Source organism: Salvelinus namaycush, chromosome 40 (assembly GCF_016432855.1).
Source record: "Salvelinus namaycush isolate Seneca chromosome 40, SaNama_1.0, whole genome shotgun sequence".
Lineage (NCBI taxonomy): Eukaryota > Metazoa > Chordata > Actinopteri > Salmoniformes > Salmonidae > Salvelinus > Salvelinus namaycush.
Genome location: NC_052346.1, coordinates 15,058,141 through 15,073,901, shown reverse-complemented (window position 1 = coordinate 15,073,901; position 15,761 = coordinate 15,058,141). Strand labels below are relative to the sequence as shown.

At 40.8% G+C, this 15,761-nt stretch overlaps 1 protein-coding gene across 2 annotated transcripts in view; it reads left to right on the top strand.

Moving 5' to 3' along the window:
• The window catches only part of LOC120033431 (rho guanine nucleotide exchange factor 7-like), a 28,035-nt gene extending 12,960 nt beyond the window's left edge, over positions 1–15,075 (top strand). Inside the window, exons 10-20 of one of the 2 annotated variants that reach the window (XM_038979791.1) lie at positions 478–616; positions 2,171–2,230; positions 3,865–4,011; positions 4,078–4,164; positions 5,304–5,382; positions 5,622–5,776; positions 7,839–8,060; positions 8,209–8,392; positions 13,276–13,375; positions 13,528–13,582; positions 13,787–15,075. In XM_038979791.1, the coding sequence (XP_038835719.1) occupies positions 478–616; positions 2,171–2,230; positions 3,865–4,011; positions 4,078–4,164; positions 5,304–5,382; positions 5,622–5,776; positions 7,839–8,060; positions 8,209–8,392; positions 13,276–13,375; positions 13,528–13,582; positions 13,787–13,909 (1,351 nt within the window). In that variant the 3' untranslated portion in view covers positions 13,910–15,075. Of the gene's footprint in view, positions 1–477; positions 617–2,170; positions 2,231–3,864; positions 4,012–4,077; positions 4,165–5,303; positions 5,383–5,621; positions 5,819–7,838; positions 8,061–8,208; positions 8,393–13,275; positions 13,376–13,527; positions 13,583–13,786 lie in introns of both variants that reach the window. The other variant, XM_038979790.1, reaches the window with a different exon arrangement.
• The last annotated feature ends 686 nt before the right edge of the window (positions 15,076–15,761 follow it).

Below are 15,761 nucleotides of genomic sequence, written 5' to 3'. Positions count from 1 at the left end.
CTGGGGGAGTTCAGTATGTCACTGTTTCAGTGAGGAGCTGGGGGAGTTCAGTATGTTGCTGTGTGTTTCAGTGAGGAGCTGGGGGAGTTCAGTATGTTGCTGTGTGTTTCAGTGAGGAGCTGGGGGAGTTCAGTATGTCGCTGTGTGTTTCAGTGAGGAGTTGGGGGAGTTCAGTATGTCACTGTTTCAGTGAGGAGCTGGGGGAGTTAAGTATGTCGCTGTGTGTTTCAGTGAGGAGCTGGGGGAGTTCAGTATGTTGCTGTGTGTTTCAGTGAGGAGCTGGGGGAGTTTAGTATGTCGCTGTGTGTTTCAGTGAGGAGCTGGGGGAGTTCAGTATGTCGCTGTGTGTTTCAGTGAGGAGCTGGGGGAGTTCAGTATGTTGCTGTGTGTTTCAGTGAGGAGCTGGGGAAGTTTAGTATGTTGCTGTGTGTTTCAGTGAGGAGCTGGGGGAGTTCAGTATGTCGCTGTGTGTTTCAGTGAGGAGCTGGGGGAGTTTATGGAGGGGATGGGAGCCAGTAGTCCAGGTATCCTGACCCTCACCACTGGTCTCAGTAAACCCTTCATGAGGCTGGACAAATACCCTGCACTGCTGAAGGAACTGGAGAGACACATGGAGGTGAGAGGGAGACAGTCTGTTTATTTTGTATTTATATTTTAGGGGGTAGAGCAGCTTTAATATTACAGACAGATTGTAGCTTCCATCAATGGAATTGTCTGCATCATTTCCAATCCCCCATACATATTTTTTGTAAATATACAGTCAAAGGTTTGGACACACTTACTCATTCCAGGGTTTTCTTATTTTATTTACTATTTTCTACATTGTAGAATAATAGCGAAGACATCAACACTATTAAATAACCCATATGGAGTCATGTAGTAACCAAAAAAGTGTTAAATAAATCAAAATATATTTTATATTTGAGATTCTTCAAAGTAGCCACCCTTTGCCTTGATGACAGCTTTGCACACTCTTGGCATTCTCTCAACCAGCTCCGAGAGTCACCTGGAATGCTTTTCCCACAGACTTGAGAAAGTTCCCACATGCTGAGCATTTGTTGGCTGCTTTTCCTTCACTCAGCGGTCCAACTCATCCCAAACAATCTCAATTGTTTTCCACCAGACTTTCCACTGATTTCCACCAGACTAATGTCCATTGCTTGTGTTTCTTGTCCCAAGCAAGTCTCCTTTTTATTGGTGTCCTTTAGTAGTGGTTTCTATGCAGCAATTCGACCAGGAAGGCCTGATTTAACGCAGTGTCCTCGGGAACAGTTGATGTTGATGTGTCTGTTACTTGAACTCTGTGAAGCATTTATTTGGGCTGCAATTTCTGAGGCTGGTAACTCTAATGAACAGTTTCATCATAGCGCTTGATGGTTTTTGTGACTGCACTTGAAGAAACTTTCAAAGTTCTTGACATTTTCCGTATTGACTGACCTTCATGTCTGCAAGTAATGATGGACTGTCGTTTCTCTTTGCTTATTTAAGCTGTTCTTGCCATAATATGGACTTGGTCTTTTACCAACTAGGGCTATCTTCTGTATACCACCCCTACTTTGTCACACACAACTGATTGGCTCAAACGCATTAAGAAGGAAAGAAATTCCACAAATTAACAAGGCACACCGGTTGAGAGAATGCCAAGAGTGTGCAAAGCTGTCATCAAGGCAAAGGGTGGCTACTTTGAAGAATCTCAAATATGAAATATATTTACCGGTAACACTTTTTTTTGGTTACTACAGGATTCCATATGTGTTATTTCATACTTTCGAGGTCTTCACTATTATTCTAAATTGTTGAAAATAGTAAAAATTAAGAAACCCTGGAATAAGTTGGTGTGTCCAAACTTTTGGCTGATACTGTATATATATTTTCCTTTATTATTTCCCCCTAACCCTACCACCCATCCCCTCATTGGAGTAAACTAATGGACAACACTTAGGCTTCCACTTCCAGTTTATACATACTACATACATTTCACGAACAGTATATTTTACAATAGTTATCTTTTTTGTTTTTAGTCCCATCGATCTGTGTTTTTGTCTCTGTAGTATGGATAAAGATCATTTCCCTGTGAATGGTTGCTTTTTGCTGTGTAGGTGTAGACTATATTGACTGTGTTAGACCTGTGATCTTCTGATGAATCAAACGTCCCCCTCTTCTTCATCAGGAGCATCATCCTGATCGACCAGACATCCAGAAGTGTTTGACCTCCTTCAAAAGCCTCTCTGTAAGTGGGACATATACCGTCCCTGTCTCCGTTTAATGACTTATGCAGTGTTGAAGGGTTACATTTACATGTCCCTTGTTGATGATGTACACTACCGTTCAAAAGTTTGGGGTCACTTAGAAATGTCCTTGTTTATGAAGGAAAAACATTTTTTTATTTTAAAATAACCTCATTGATCAGAAATACAGTGTAGACATTGTTAATGTTGTACATGACTTTTGTAGCTGGAATTTTTTTTTTTTTTTTGACAATACATACATTTTAATGGAATATCTACATAGGCGTACAGAGGCCCATTATCAGCAACCATCACTCCTGTGTTCCAATGGCACGTTGTGTTAGCTAATCCAATTTTATAATTTTAAAAGGCTAATTGATCATTAGAAAACCCTTTTGCAATTATGTTAGCACAGCTAAAAACTGTTCTGATTTTAAAAAAGCAATAAAACTGGCCTTTAGACTATTTGAGTATCTGGAGCATCACCATTTGTGGGTTCAATTACAGGCTCAAGATGGCTTGAAACAAAGAACTTTCTTCTGAAACTCGTCAGTCTATTTTTGTTCTGAGAAATGAAGGCTATTCCATGCTTCAGTTTCTTGGTAATTTCTCGCCTCACAGGTCATCAACTGGCAGCTTCATTAAATAGTACCCGCAAAGCACCAGTCTCAATGTCAACTGTGAAGAGGCGACTCCGGGATGCAGAGTTCCTCTGTCCAGTGTCTGTGTTCTTTTGCCCATCTTAATCTTTTGTTTTTATTAGCCAGTCTGAAATATGGCTTTTTCTTTGCAACTCTGCCTAGAACTCTGCCACTGTTGATGTTGAGACTGGTGTTTTGCGGGTACTATTTAATGAAGCTGCCAGAATAGACTGACAAGTTTCAGAAGAAAGTTATTTGTTTCTGACCATTTTGAGCCTGTAATCAAACCCACATGCTGATGCTTCAGATACTCGACTAGTCTAAAGAAGGCCAGTTTTATTGCTTCTTTAATCAGAACAACAGTTTTCAGCTGTGCTAACATAATTGCAAAAGGGTTTTCTAATGATCAATTATCCTTTTAAAATGATAAACTTGGATTAGCTAACACAACGTGCCGTTGGAACACAGAAGTGATGGTTGCTGATAATGGGCCTCTGTACGCCTATGTAGATATTCCATTAAAAAAATCAGCCGTTTCCAGCTGCAATAGTCATTTACAACATTAACAATGTCTGCACTGTATTTCTGATCAATTTTGTTATTTTAATGGACAAGAAATGTGCTTTTCTTTCAAAAACAAGGACATTTCTAAGTGACCCCAAACTTTTGAGCACTAGCGTATATGGAATCCAGTGTTATTCAGGGTTAAATTGACATGTTAAATAGTCTCTGTCTTGTTGTGTGCAGGCGGTGCAGTTTTGCTAATACAAGGTCTGAGGGAAGAGCTTTAGCCTGGCTCTGAGCTCCACGGTTTGGCTCTGCTGTTCTGTGGCTTGGTGCCCTGCCTTGGGCTTCTATGCAGCCTGGATCTTCTGTGTGTGTGTGTGCATGCATACATTTGTCTGTTTCTCTCTGTCTCACCGTCTCTCACATTGACTGGGATTCAATACTTTAAAACAGCTTCCTTTTATTTGTTTGTGTCTCCATGGCTTCAGGCTCGGTGTCAGGAGGTGAGGAAACGTAAGGAGCTGGAGCTGCAGATTCTAACTGAGACGATCAGACGCTGGGAGGGAGATGACATCAGAACCCTGGGCCCTGTCCTGTACATGTCACACACACTCTGCCACACACACGGATCAGAGGTAAGACGCGCATCTAAAATCTACACCCAGGAACGTCTTAACAGTGTGTGTGTTTGTTGTCTTTAGGAGAAGAGTGAACGCTACCTCCTGCTGTTCCCAAATGTTCTCCTACTGCTGTCTGCCAGCTCCAGAATGAGTGGATTCATCTACCAGGTCAGGATCTCGCTCTCGCTCTGTCCTTTGTTAGTATTTAGGGCCCTATAGAATCTGCTTTGTGGAGAACATGACGGAATCCTGGAATCGAGACATTAAAACGTAATTCAACAATATTCAAAAATGTATTGAACTTAGTAGGAAATCAACTAAATGGTTTGAACTTATTATAAAAGTCATTAATTCGCCCAAGATTATCATGACATAAATAAAATGCATCAGTGATTCATATTTTCCTTCAACTTTCTGAAGAGGCAACGACACAGGAATGCCTGTCTGTGTGTGCGCGTTTGTCTACCACTTCTTGTAGTCGTTAGCGATTATACTAATGTGTTGCCAACTGTCTTCTGGTAGATGGTAAGGCTTTCCCAAAAACCTTCTCAATTAAATGTTAAACCTGCAATATGTGGCTTTTTGCGTGACCCAACCAAATTCACATAGAAATGTGAGTTATAGATCTGTCCATCTCATTGAAAGCATGTCTAAGAAGTGGTAAATCTGTTCTATGTGCGCTATTTCTATGCTTCCCGTTCTTAAGTTTAGTTTTTACTTTCGGTTTTGTGCACCAGCTTCAAACAGCTGAAAATACAATATCTTTGGTTATTGAAAATATATTTCACAGTGGTTTAGATGGTACATTGATTCTCTACACATTGCTTGTTTTGTCACACAAACTGAAATTAGGCAAACTTGTTATTTTAGCAAGCAGAAAAAATAGTGGAGGGATTTTTGCTTATTGTACCATTCAACTACAAAGTAACATATGCCTACCTGGCAGAATGATATCGTGACTATTTGCATCAATCCAGTGGCCATTTGTTTTGCAAACTTTGCAATCACATGAATGCTACAGAAGCATCCTAACCAAACAACTGTCTCTGGCTAGTGAGCAGTTAAAGGGTAATTACACCCAAAAATCTACATTTCTTAGAATTGGTCTCCTGATGTGGTTTAAGCATTGTTATGGACTTAGAACATCAAATGTTTTTTTTTTTTTCAACAACAAAAAAAGTTACATTTTGTGTGGGAAAAACTGTGAAGAAACGGAATCAGGCAAAAATCTAACGGATTGTATAGTGCCCTTAAGTATGTAAACACTAAAGGTTTCTGTAACTCTTTGTCGTTGATTTGCTTTAAAGGGTAAGCTGCCATTGACAGGAATGCTTATCTCAAGGATAGAAGATTGTGAGGTGGTCAAAAACGCTTTTGAAATATCAGGTATGTTTACTAGTGGAGTTTAAACAGCTCAAATTAAGGGTAATGTCTGTGTAATTACGTGTGTGTGTGTGTGGACATGTTTACCTATACTTGTGGGGACCCAAAGGAAAAATGCTATTTCTAGGGGGTTAAGGTTAAGGTTGATGTTGATGTTGATGTTAGGCAAAATACGATTTTGAATGGGAATAAATTGTGTCCCCACAATGTTAGTTAAACAAGAGTTTGTGTGTGTATTACAGGAAGTACGTGTGAGCGGATGCAGGTGGTGTGTAACAACCAGCAGGATTTGCAGGAGTGGGTGGAGCATCTGTCGAGACACACTCAGATCAGAAACGCCCCCTCCGTGATCATGACCACACCCACCGCCAAGCCCCAGTCTGTCCCCTGCCACACGGTAACACCCCCAACCTCTCCAGTCTGTCAGTTAAAGGGACAGGTATCAACGTTTGTCTGACATTTTTCTTGTGTAGATCCAGGTACATGGATTAGCATATTTGTAAGTTTAAATCCCAAATGAATGGGAAGGATAATGCTGCGTTCATGACATCTTGTAAATCCGTAAATATGACCATACCACTGGGAAAGATCCATTTGAATGCCCCTCCAACTGGTAAGCACTAGTGGGAAACTCGTCTATCATCACAGATTTCTCCCACATGTTGAACTTTGATGTCACATACTGAGGAAATTAACTCTATAACAGCATTTTCGGCAGTTAAATGCAACAATAAAACATTATTTATAAAAAGCAATCTATTAATATAGTTTTTGAACACTATCATTTGTTTACAAGCTAGCTAGCTTTTTTTTAAATTTCTGGTTGAAGATTGTTTGCCCGTTAGCCAGGCAGCGATTCTCAACGACTTCAAAGCACTTGAATGCAGCCAACTCGTATTTACAACTGGTTATTACTAGAGGCCGACCGATTATGATTTTTCAACGCCGAAACCGATTGTTGGAGGACCAAAAAAAGCCGATACCGATTAATCGGCAGATTTTTTTTTTCTTTCAAATACATATTTGTAAAATGACAATTACCACAATACTGAATGAACAATGAACCCTTTTATTTTTAACTTAATATAGTACATAAATAAATAATGAAATGTTCAATTTGGTTTAAATAATGCAAAAACACAGTGTTGGAAAAGAAAGTAACAGTGTAATATGTGCCATGTAAAAAAGCTAACGTTGAAGTTCCTTGCTCAGAACATATGAAAGCTGGTGGTTCAAAATTCCCAGTTAAGAAATTTTAGGTTGTAGATATAGGAATTATGACGCGTCGACTATTTCTCTCTACCATTTGTATTTCATATACCTTTGACTATTGGATGTTCTTATAGGCACTTTAGTATTGCTAGCCTAATCTCGGCGTTGATAGACTTGAAGTCATAAACAGCGCTGTGCAACAAGCATTGCTAAGAGCTGCTGGCAAACGCAGTAAAGTGCTGTTTGAATGAATGCTTACAAGCCTGCTGCTGCCTACCACCGCTCAGTCAGACTGCTCTATCAAATCATAGACTTAATTATAATAAACACACAGAAACACGAGCCTTAGACATTAATAATGGTCAAATCCGGAAACTAATTTCAAAAACAAAAAGTTTATTCTTTCAGTGAAATACAGAACCATTCCATATTTTGTCGAACGGGTGGCATCCCTAAGTCTAAATATTCTACATTGCACAACCTTCAATGTTATGTCATAATTATGTACAATTCTGGCAAATTTAATTACGGTCATTGTTAGGAAACGAGCCAGTTGGCCCAAACTGTTGCATATACCCTGACTCTGCTTGCACTGGAGGCAAGAGAAGTGACAATTTCCCTAGTTAATATTACCTGCTAACGTGCATTTATTTTTAACTAAATATGCAGGTTTTAAAAAATATACTTCTGTGTATTGATTTTAAGAAAGGCATTGATGTTTATGGTTAGGTACATTTGTGCAACGATTGTGCTTTTTTTACGAATGCGCCTTAGTTAAATCATCACCCGTTTGGCGAAGTTGAAGTAGGCTGTGATTCGATAATAAATTAACAGGCACCGCATTGATTGATTATATGCAACGCAGGGCAAGCTAGTTAACCTAGTAATATCATCAACCATGTGTAGTGAACTAGTGATTATGTGAGGATTGATTGTTTTTTATAAGATAAGTTTAATGCTAGCTAGCAACTTACCTTGGCTCCTTTTGACGCTGCACTCGTAACAGGTGGTCAGCCTGCCACGCAGTTTCCTCGTGGATTGCAATTTAATCGGCCATAATCGGCGTCCAAAAAGGGCGATTACCGATTTATGAAACTTGAAATTGGCCAATTTAATTGGCTAATTAATTGGCCACGCAGCAAGCATCATTTCATTCCAAGAAATACTACTGTATATATGATATACTCTCTTTTTTGTACCCGTCTTAAACTTCTTCCCTCTGTTCTCTCTCTCCCCTTCTCCCCCAGCTCCCGTCCCATCCCCTGACCCCCTCCAGACACTCAGAGAGTAGGGGTGTATCTGGGGGCCCTGCCTACCACACCCTACCCCACCCCTCCTCCCACGGGGGCCCTCAAACCCCCCCCATGTGGGGTCCCCTGGAGCCCCCCAGCACCCCCAAACCCTGGAGCCTCAGCTGCCTCCGCCCCGCGCCCCCACTCAAGCCCTCGGCAGCATTTTGCCATAAAGAGGTATGGTCCTGGGCCTTTGGTCTAAGAGGGAATAGGTTCCAACCAGTAATAGCCAGCACAGTTTCAGAGATGATGCCTTTACCAATAAAATAGCCCACTTCTAGGGTTCTAAGAGCCTCTCTTCCTCTTTTTATCTCCCTCTCTCTAGGATATGAGTAAAAGTCCTAAGAGTATGAAGAAGCTGCTGCCTAAACGTAAACCTGAGAGGAAACCTTCAGATGAGGACTTTGCTACCAGGAAGAGTACTGCAGCTCTGGAGGAGGATGCCCAGATCCTGAAAGTGATCGAGGCCTACTGCACCAGCGCCAAAACACGACAGACACTCAACTCAAGTAAGACTACGCCGCAAACACACAACCTGTCAGACTCAATACTTCAACCAATACCAACTAGTCTTTGGTGTCATTTGACTTCTTCGAAGCCTGTCTTTTATTTCTGTACTAACATGAACCATGTCCAGATTAGTTCTAAGACTTCACAGGTTGCTCTTTGACAGTTGAATCTAAACAGCTATACTCTAGTGTCTAGTCTATTGCTACTCATAGTTCAGTGTTGTCTCCTCTCTCTTTAACTATGTTCTCTCCTGTTTCTTTTCTCTCCCCTCATCCCCTTTGTATTCTGTTATTCTCTGCTCTGTTCCTCCTCCTTTTGGTTTCTCCTCCTTTTGGTCTGTTCCTCCTCCATTTTGTGTCCTCTCCCTTTAAAAAAAAATATATATATTTATTATTATTTTTGTCCTCATCCATAACCCCACCATCCCACCTCGTTTTAAATATATCTGTATATTATTTATCCAATTATTATGGATCCCTCTCTCCACAACCCACCTCAACAATTATTTGTCCCCCCCCCCCCCCCCCACACCGCTTTATTATGGTTTGATCCACTCTCCCTCCTCGTTCCGTATGGTTTGATCCACCCCCCCTCCTCGTTCCAGCATGGCAGGGTACTGATTTGATGCATAACCACGTGCTGGCCGAGCCAGTTGACCGGTCCAGTGTGGACACTATAGGTTGCCGTAGCAGCCTGTCCAGAGGGACCGAGCCCTGGTCTGACCTATCAGAGGACTCGGATTATGACAGTATATGGACCGCCAGTAGTTACAGGACCTCCTCCGCTTCTCGTAAGAGCTCTAGTCGCTCCTCCCATATATCCCGCTCCCCCACACCTTTTTTTAGTCAACTATTTTATTTTTAACGAGAAATATGATTTTCTTTCATCGTAGTTTTGGAATCCCATTGCTGGCTAGGCCACATTCAGTATGCAAATGTTGTAGATAGAAATGCAGTGAATAGAGCTGACATGATTTCTTATTCTACATGTTTGTTCAACATAATACATTTCTATCTGAATGTTGGCCAACGTGTCCTGCTGAACGCGGCCCTGGCTTTCCTTCAGCCACCATTTGTAGTCTCTCCCTCTCCCTTAGTCATGGTTAGTTATGTGTGGTTTACAGTAGCTGTGTCTGCTGTTTCTGTGAAATGTTTGTCAAGCCAACCTCTCAGAAACTGAAGATAGGAGGAACCTAACATGAACTCTCTCCCTTATGTATGTATGCACAGTGCCTTGCAAAAGTATTCACCCCCCTTGGCGTTTTTCCTATTTTGTTTCATTACAACCTGTAATTTAAATAGATTTTTATTTGGATTTCATGTAATGGACATACACAAAATAGTCCAAATTAGTGAAGTGAAATGAAAAAATAGCTTGTTTAAAAAAATGCAATATATATATATATTCTTTTTTTTTACGGAAAAGTGGTGCGTGCATATGTATTCACCCCCTTTTTGCTATGAAGCCCTTAAATAAGATCTGGTGTAGAGGTCGACCGATTATGATTTTTCAATACCGATACCGATTATTGGAGGACAAAAAAAGCTGATACCGATTAATCGTCCGATTTATAAAAAAATATATATATATAAATATATCATACACACACATTTTTGTAATAATGACAATTGCAACAATACTCAATGAACACTTATTTTAACTTAATATAATACACACACACGCACACAGCTCTGAAGTGACAATGATACTGAAGAGTCTGCTTAGGAGACAAATACTCTCAACTGTTTGAATAAAAATAGAGTTTAAGTTACCTGTGATGAATGTTGAAAACAAAAACTTTAATTTCTATATGTAGGAAATCCTATTTTAATAATGGGCATGGTAAGAATTGACAACCAAAGTGCGAGTCATAATTCCCATGACACCTTCTAGCAAAATCTGAAAAGCGGTTCCTTCATTTATTCCATAGGATATTTTTAGATTCACTTAAAATAAGGTCCGTGTTTCGTGTAGGCTTACATCACCGTGCCAATCTTATAACTGTGTAGATATCCATAGGACAAGGTAACTCTGATCAATATTAGTGAGATTTACACGGGTATCAAAACGTCGAGGCGGGTTAAGCCTGCACGAAACACAGACCTTATATGAAGTAGATCAAGACATTCTCTATGGAAGACATGAACGGTAAAATAACGAAGGAACCCCTTTCAAATTCAGCCGCAAGTTATTACAGGAATTATAATGCGTTGACTATTTCTCTCTAAACCATATACCTTTGACTAATCTGGAAACTATCACCTCGAAAACAAAACGTTTATTCCGTTCCGTATTTTATCTAACGGGTGACATCCATGAGTCTAAATATTCCTGTTACATTGCACAACCTTCAATGTTGTCATAATTACGTAAAATTCTGGCAAATTAGTTCGCAAAGAGCCAGGCGGCCCAAACTGTTGCATATGCCCTGACTCTGCGTGCAATGAACGCAAGAGAAATGACACAATTTCACCTGGTTAATATTGCCTGCTAACCTGGATTTCTTTTAGCTAAATATGCAGGTTTAAAAATATATATATGTATTGATTTTAAGAAAGGCATTGATGTTTATGGTTAAGTACACATTGGATCAATGACAGTCATTGATTGATTGATTGTTTTTTATAAGATAAGTTGAATGCTAGCTAGCAGCTTACTGCATTCGCTAACAGGCAGGCTCCTCGTGGAGTGCAATGTAATCAGGTGTTAGAGCATTGGACTAGTTAACTGTAAGGTTGCAAGATTGGATCCCCCGAGCTGACAAGGTTAAAAATCTGTCGTTCTGCCTCGTTCCTAGGCCGTCATTGAAAATAAGAATGTGTTCTTAACTGACTTTCCTAGTTAAATAAAGATTAAATAAAGGTGTAAAAAAATAAATAATCGGCAAATCGGCGCCCAAAAATACCGATTTCCGATTGTTATGAAAACTTGACCTCTAATCTGGTGCAACCAATTACCTTCAGAAGTCACATAATTAGTTAGATTGCACACAGGTGGACTTTATTTAAGGGTCACATGATCTCAGTATATATACACCTGTTCTGAAAGGCCCCAGAGTCTGCAACACCACTATGCAAGCGGAACTATGAAGACCAAGGAGCTCTCCAAACAAGTCAGGGACAAAGTTGTCGAAGTACAGATCAGGGATGGGTTTTGAACATCCCACGGAGCACCATTTAAATCCATTATTAAAAAATGGAAAGAATATGGCACCACAACAAACCTGCCAAGAGAGGGCTGCCCACAAACTCAGACCAGGCAAGGAGATCAGAAGCAATCAGAAGCAACAAAGAGACCAAAGATAACCCTGAAGGAGCTGCAAAGCTCCACAGCGGAGATTGGAGTATCTGTCCATTGGACCACTTTAAGCCGTACACTCCACAGAGTTGGGCTTTACGGAAGAGTGGCCAGAAAAAAAGCCATTGCTTAAAGAAAAATATAATATGTTTGCCAAAAGGCATGTGGGAGACTCCCCAAACATATGGAAGAAGGTACTCGGGTCAGATGACACTAAAATGTAGCTTTTTGGCTATCAAGGAAAACGCTATGTCTGGCGCAAACCCAACACCTCTCATCACCTTGAGAACACCATCCCCACAGTGAAGCATGGTGGCGGCAGCATCATGCTGTGGGAATGTTTTTCATCAACAGGGACTGGGTAACAAAAATCAATTTTATTTCCTTGTTGTAAGGCAACAAAATAATTTCGCAAGCCACTGTATGTATTCATGCATGCATGCACTACTGGTTAGGGCCAGTTTGCACTGTTCTGTGAAGAGAGTAGTACACAGCGTTGTACGAGATCTTCAGTTTCTTGGCAATTTCTCGCATGGAATAGCCTTCATTTCTCAGAACAAGAATAGACTGACAAGTTTCAGAAGAAAGTCATTTGTTTCTTGCCATTTGAGCCTGTAATCAAACCCACATGCTGATGCTCCAGATACTGAACTAGCCTAAAGATGACCATTTTTATTGCTTCTTTAATCAGAACAGTTTTCAGCTGTGCTAACATAATTGCGAAAGGGTTTTCTAATGATCAATTAGCCTTTTTAAAATGATAAACTTGGATTAGCTCACAACTTGAGTGATGGTTGTTGATAACGGGCCTCTGTAGATATTCCATAAAAAATGAGCCGTTTCCTGCTACAATAGTCATTTACAACTTAAACAATGTCTACACTGTTTCTGATCAATTTGAAGTTATTTAAATTGGCAAAAAGTTGCTTTTCTTTCAAAAACAAGGACATTTCTAAGTGACCCCAAACTTTGAACGGTAGTATATACACACACTCACACACCCTTCTCCCCTCAAAAGACCTCGGTGGACAAAGGGAATAACTGCTTCTCAGCCTCCCTTCTGTTCTGAACTATTAACGGCTTCAAAGGACCTGGTGTCATGTTACAATCATTAAAATGATGAGTAAATATGCTGCTGTCATAGCTTAGATCTCCCTTGGAGAACAGAGATATTGAATCTCAATGGAATCTCCTGTATGAATACAGGGTAAATGATAGATGAGAGGAAGACTTGATTTGCCAGGTCAAGTTCTCCTCCTCTACCACACCTGTCCTGATCCTTCCACAGGCCCCCTTTGACTAGCCACTTATTTGAATCTGGTTTGGGCTGTGTCCTAATACTCTAAAATGGCCTCCTTGTCTTCTTTCCTTCATTGCCGCTGATAAATGAAAGGGCTACTATAAAGGACTGTGATCAGAGGGGACAGGACACAAGGAGAAGAGGCTAGTTTGAACTATTGACCTACAGCCTTAGTGTGTCAAACCTCTACGGAAAGGTCACCCTCCCTCAGTCAGCCAATCAGTCAATGAGTCATCCCGTCCATCGACCAATGTGCTCTGCTGACGGTCTTGTTTCACCAATCAGGATCCAGGGAGAAGTCAGGTCTGCACATGCTCTTCCCTGAGGAGGAGAAGATCATCGTGGAGGAGACCAAGAGCAACGGACAGACTGTCATCGAGGAGAAGTAAGCACTACATTCCTCCCTAAACACGCAGTGCGATAGATTGGGAGAACTTCACTTCACACGTTCAAGAAGTTTATATGTTCCTTAATGGGGTTTATTGATAATGGTGTGCTGTGGTTGGGTTGGTTAACTAACATGTCTGTCTGCCTTAGGACTCTAGTAGACACGGTGTATGGGCTGAAGGATGAAGTACAGGAGCTGAAACAGGTGAGCGTTCAGGAGAGTTCTCTAAACCGTCACATCAAATAGCATGTCAGTCATACAGCATCAGCATCATAATGAATCAGAGGCTCTATGACAAGAAAACTCTAAGCATATACATCCCAGAACCAGAGCTCTGTTCATTCCAGGCATGTGCGATTTAGAGCCTTTTCTAAGATCCAGCGGCCATCTTTGTTCCCACCCAAACAGGACAACAAGAAGATGAGGAGGACCCTGGATGAAGAGCAGAAAGCCAGGAAGGAGCTGGAGAAGATCCTGAGGAGAGTCCTGAAGAACATGAATGACCCCACCTGGGACGAGACCAACCTGTGAATACTCAGATGACATCGCATCAACATGGTTGGGTTCGGGCTCCACCGTGACTGGACCAAAGTTGTTAACCACAAAGCCATCTGACGTAACACTGTGAACTGACACACTGTGGAACACTGATCTGTCACTGTTGTAAGAGACTGGGTGTGGTCCAATGTCAAAACAGCCAATGAAAATGCAACATAGCATCCCTGAATCACTCTGGAAGACTATTGGCTGCGGCATGGACCTCAGACCTCTTTGTGTTGATCTGGGATTGGAAAGAGGCTGGAACAATCACACTAGTGAAGATACGTGGTTTGCTCTTCTCATCTTTGCTGATCTGCACTCGTATGTGCAGTAGGTCCCTAGTGCCTACAAAGGGATTTCCTTCCACCTGTCCAGTTTTATGCAGAGGAAAGGTAGCCACGGTAGACTATTGAGATGCAACCCAGACGATTTTGACAGATGATGATTTTGTCACTGCCTGCATTACCCTGCTGCCAAGCTCCTCAACACCCCCACCCTCCTCTTACCCCGCTCTGGAGCATCTCCCTGCCCATTCCTCTGAGCCTTGTAGGAGCCTATGGCCAACACACAGAACAGCATAACCTCTAGCTCATTCTGCATGTTTCCATGGAAACCTTAGCAATCCAATACTGGAACGTTTTCAGGTGATTTTTGTGGCTTTCTGATGATGATTTGAAATATTCTGGATGACCTATTTCTTGTTTGTTACTGTTATTTTACCGGATAATGGACTTTCTATTTTAATGCTTTCCTGAAAACACTGTATTTCTACTTTTGCTTTTCTACTTCTTTGTCACTTATGATTTGTACAGAAACGAACCGTAGTGTCTCAAATTAATATCATGAAATGTGCCTTGAGGAAATTATTCCATGATATTAGCTTACATTTCTGGCAGGCTCTTCAGTTTAAAATACTTCAAATATTCCAATGCAATATTGATTCCAATGATGAACACTAATGTAAGCTACTTATCTAACTATTTCAGATTCTATGTTATGTCTGTAATTTATGTATTTAAATGAAATTGACTGAGAAAGGTATTATGCACTCCTTAAGTTTATTGTTCAGTGAAAACCTCCCTCCATATCCCTCTATTTATTACCTCTTCCTCTATCACTCTTCTCAGCTTGTCTCTGAATTAAACCAGTAAACTGAATCTCTTGTGTATCTGAATACTTGCGATGACTGACATGTTGTTTTAACCATCTTAGTTGAAAGCACTGGCTGTAAGTTGCCTCTGAATAACAGTGTCTGCTAAATGACCTAAATGTGATGTAGCCTTTGTCCTGCAAAGTGCTGTCACTTTAACTTCAAATGAATCAGACAGTTCTCATTGGATACCTGTCAGTGGTAGATTCAGGTGGAAATGTACTCTAAACAGTCCAGGAATGGTGACAGTGACCACGTTTCCATGCGCACAGTATTCTGGACAGTAGCTCATATCCCGCTTAAGGTCTTATTCGGAATAAGCTGTTTACTTGCACCTGTTGATATCCCGCTCACGAGTATCCCTGTATCCATGAATAAACACAATATTCCTAATTTAAGTTATGGGTAAAATGGAATAGTAACTGAACTCTGGACACTGACTGTAGGCCTATACCCTCTTACATGTAGAGTAATATAATAACTGCTGTGGAATTATACATTTGTTGCAGTGAAACAATACAACAGTTTTGTCTCGGGAACAGGAGTGGAGAAATATGATTTCTTTCTTTCAGCATCTCTTGAGAAAATGTGAGTGTAACATGTTACCTTTGACACTGTTATGCCAGCAGACAGTATTTCAACCACAAAATATGCACCCAAGATCAACTGAAGTCTTATCAGAAACGTGTTTCA